The sequence below is a fragment of the Triticum dicoccoides genome, chromosome 4B (genome assembly GCF_002162155.2).
Source record: "Triticum dicoccoides isolate Atlit2015 ecotype Zavitan chromosome 4B, WEW_v2.0, whole genome shotgun sequence".
Lineage (NCBI taxonomy): Eukaryota > Viridiplantae > Streptophyta > Magnoliopsida > Poales > Poaceae > Triticum > Triticum dicoccoides.
In genome coordinates, this window is record NC_041387.1 from 65,537,323 (window position 1) to 65,541,539 (window position 4,217).

Consider the following 4,217-nt stretch of genomic DNA (forward strand, 5'->3'; position numbering starts at 1 on the left):
GGTCCCATCAATCTGACATTGATTTGACTTAAAACCAAAATAAGAAATTATTTGCATCAATACTTTGATATACACATGCATGTGGTCCCACACCTTTACACATGGCAGCAAGGCATTGGTGAGAGAATCACCGGTAGCTCCCAGCACCGGTAAAAAACACTTTGCGACCAGCAATTGCCTAAGGATTCTACAAAGCGCTAAAACAAACGGCATACAATGACAAAGCCACAAGCAAAATGAGTTCCACAAGGCCCCCATCAATGAAAAAGACTGGTAATCACCAGTGAACTCTTGACCAAAGTGACAGAGAAAACCCACCCGCTGTACCGTGAAAAATTAAAGGATTGTCGAAACATCTCCACTAGCTGTTACTACCACATCCACGTCATCATATCAATTGCCACGATTCTCCTAATGCAAATTTACATCTCCACAATCCTCAGCGTGAAACACAAGTAACAGTAGTGAGTGGTGACACTTGCGACCGTTAATTTCTTTACTTGTCAGTAGTTCCCCACAGGCTATCCAATCCTCTTGATGGAATCTACCAAGTAGTCGATATCAGGGGTAACGATCGCACGCTTGTTCACCTCCCCCAGGCTGCAGCAGTGCTTCTTGTTTGTGTTGATCGCTACAGCCTCCTGAGCAAATGTGCAGTCCAAACCAGCTGAAACCTGCACGTTTTATTCATCTCAAGTACTGCATCATCGAAAGACTAGACGTAATCACGTAAGCAGAAAATGCAGCATAAAGAAGCGCAGAATTTTTTAACACTTACATCAAAGAGTGCATCTCCAAGCCTCATCTTCACTTTACCACTCTTGTACACGAGCAGCTTCCCCATGAAACCGCCTGGCAAATCTTTTAGCTTACAGCCGTCGATCGACTCGAGTCTCCTCTTCTTATTGGGTTCTTCTGTTTCAACACCCTCACTGTCACTGGTGTCCATATCTGCTACAGCAACTGATACAACCTGCAGTAAAGGAAGAGATGCAGGGAACTGGAAGAAGAGCAACTGTGGTGTATTCATCTTGTCCTCAGTGTCCTGTCAAACGATTCATATAATACATCAGCTTTCAGGCCATTAATACTATACAGCCAGTACAATCAGTTAGATCAATATAAGATTACAAAACTAATAGAAGTCTAAAAGAAAAAGAGTAGCCGGCAGTTCCATCGACATTCCCACGAAAAGACAGTTCCATCAACATGTGGTGTGTTCTTTTGCATCGATATGAATACCTGAACAAGAACGGTGTTCCTCGACATGATATCATGCAACATGATATACATACCATTAGCCCAAGCTCCTGAGCTGCAGTTAATTCACCATCTTGTGTTCTGCTGGAAGAGAACTCTCCGAACACGTCTTCATCAAAAAATTCTGTAGCAAAGATAATGGAATGTTAACGGAAGCGTTTTTTAGGGGCAAACTGTGAGCATGATGTGGCAAAAGCCAAAAACTGCAAAAATAAAGAACACCAAAACCTGGATCTGCAGAGTTGGGCCTCCTTAGAGGCAGAGTAATAGGAGGATAGTTGTAGTTGGGATGGGTAAAGTCCTGCAGCAGTTAGTAGGAGATAAGTCAGGTAATCAATAAAACAACCCCCACCAGGCCACCACCCCACCCCTAATGTTGTTCTTTTATGGGTTTACTAACCTGAGGTCCAGTGAACTGTTTGGGTAACTTTGCAGCAGAAGTCGTAACGTCAGACATCATATACTTGCTAAAAAGGTTTACCTCCTGCTCTTGTTTAACTTGCAGAACAAATGATAAATTGCTCTGTGAATGTGCAGATGAAGGTAAATATGGAACAAATGGGAATGCAACCTTAAGCTACTACCTGATGAAGAACTTTTAGGGGCGGGGAAGGATCTTGCAGTTGAAGAGTTCACTTGTCCAAATGTAACCTGAACACAGGCTTCTGCCGTCGTAATGGAGCAGTATGTTATTATCAAATTGTAAACTGAAAACAACATAATGCTGTTACACCGGTGATATTGAGTTTGTTATTTCAAATATTCATAAACCCATACTTTCTAGATGAATCAGTGCCGACTTCTAAATAGAATTTTGATTATCTAAATTGCAACAATTATCAAGCCTCTAAGGTACAACATGCTGCATGTCATTAGTTCAAAACATACAATGATTTATATCCTAGGCTAGCGCCAACTTCATGAGATAACTCCTGAGTCCAGATTTTTCCTGACCTAACATGTCTGCTTCGACAATGCAAATTCAGTAGAATTACGTATTTGAACTATGATGCCTTTCTGCTCCTTGCACTCGGATAGCTCATCATTACCCAATAGGCCATAGCTATTCTAGATAAACATGGTCAGTATGAAGTGTTCAAAAATATAGAGATACTGATGTCTTATTTGTCACAATTCGTTCAGCAGCTCTCAGTGATACAAAGGCAATTCTGATTCTAGAATGTTAGGAAGTTTGTGTAACAGCAACTGTAGTTAACTGATTAGTAATTTTTCACTGGAGATAGGCTAGTGGATGCAGGATCAAACATGAAATACAGTAGATATTGTGAGGCAAACAACATTAAAATACTGACCATTTTTCTCAGCCTTGAATCTTCTTTCGAGGGCACCTTTACTCTGCATATGAAACTGGAGAATAAAACACCACCGACCTAAATTAGGCACGTACAAATCGGACTCAGACATACAAGTACCTGTGGTGTTCTAAGTTTCCTCAACAGATCCTTATCAATTGCGTCAAGCTCGCTCTCCTCTTCCGGTTCCCTGTAGAATCCCAAATTACTTTCATTGCACGAGCACTGCGCCTACTTTAAATGGAAATGTTGACTTGAACAAGCATGCATAAACAGAGCATTGGTTAATGTACATTACATCTTAGGGACAATGTTTGGGGTTTTCTTAGTAGGCACCTTGGGCGAAAATTTAAGCCCGGCCTGCACGCGCAAAGTAGAAGAAAAAAAATTGTAAGCAGCAAACACACTGAGCGTATATGCATATGAGATTTAGCTGGAGAAAATACTCACCTTGCGGCGATTGGGTGGAGTGGAAGCAGAGCCATCCTTGTCTTTCCCCTTTTCACGCTTATCGTCCATGAGAACAAGTGGAAGATCTACAAGAATGACATGATGAGGTAAAAAAAACAAGAAACTTGGGTAAAAGGAATGACATGATGAGGTAAAAACTTGGGTACAAGAGCGTCTCTCAAACAAGTTTTGGCAAGTAACTAGCGCACACTTGTCTACACTCAACTTGCATGAAATTCCAATGTCCGGGATAGTGAGATAATAATTAAGCAAAGCGTACTCCGGGAGCAGCATACCGCCTGCCCACCCACGCGCATGAACTCCCATCCCCTGTGGCTTGTGACTTGTGAGCTAGCTATGTATGACCAACGAAAGAATCCCTCACGCTCAGAGAAATAAGGCCGAACAGCTTGATGGCGTCGCCTAAGCCCTCCTCCCGCACCTCACCACGGAGCGGAAACCCCACACCACCACCAGAAGGTCCGAATTCCAAAACCCGCACAGAGCACGACTGGACAGCAAAATTGACGGCGGCACAACGATCGCCGGCAATGCAGCAAGACAGGACAAACTAGGAATCAGGGTCTGTTCATCTCCCTTCCGGCTCGACCGCCGGTCAGGGCACCGCCAGCAAGAGCGAAGGCAGCCAGGAGCGCGGCAAAGCAACGCGACGGATCCGGTTCCGGTTCCGGGGGAGGGCTGCCTCCTTACCTCGGCCGTGGAGAAGGCAGGGCCGAGGAGCGCGCGGGGGTTCCGGCCGGCCGCGCAGCCGAGGGTGGAGCGACCGAGGTAGGGGAAAGTGGGGAAAGCAGAGGGGAGGAGGATGCCGATGCCGATGCCTGCAGGGGACAGCTTTGCAGTCACAGCGGGAGGAGACACGTGTCCCGCCCGCAGAAGGGCCGCTGGAAAATGTCTGGACGGCGACCGTAGATTAGAATTCCGTTGCTTCCGTTGCTGCCCTGCAGCCAAGTGGCACATGCACATCGCGTTTGCTCAAATAAAAAGGTTGACCCAAAGGCAGACAGCTACACATATTCGAATCTTATTAGAATGTCCAATTTGACACACAAAAAAAATTATCCGGGTGGTTTCTATGACTCATTCGGAGAGCCACGAACAAACTATGTGGTCATGTTGAGTGTCTACCGTAAGTCTGAACCACGTGGTGACATGACACACTTATTGCATATATAA

General features: G+C 44.8%; 1 protein-coding gene across 1 annotated transcript; it reads right to left on the bottom strand.

Annotated features, from left to right (window-relative positions):
* Window positions 1–237: 237 nt before the first annotated feature.
* LOC119295040 lies at window positions 238–3,878 on the bottom strand. Its single transcript, XM_037573367.1, has 11 exons — window positions 3,735–3,878; window positions 3,024–3,109; window positions 2,872–2,933; window positions 2,694–2,763; window positions 2,574–2,616; window positions 1,845–1,925; window positions 1,661–1,758; window positions 1,489–1,561; window positions 1,296–1,384; window positions 779–1,045; window positions 238–674 (listed from the first exon to the last, which is right to left on the bottom strand). Exons 2-11 carry the CDS (start codon window positions 3,090–3,092, stop codon window positions 522–524), a joined length of 1,005 nt encoding a protein of 334 aa, XP_037429264.1. The 5' UTR covers window positions 3,093–3,109; window positions 3,735–3,878; the 3' UTR covers window positions 238–521.
* Window positions 3,879–4,217: the final 339 nt, after the last annotated feature.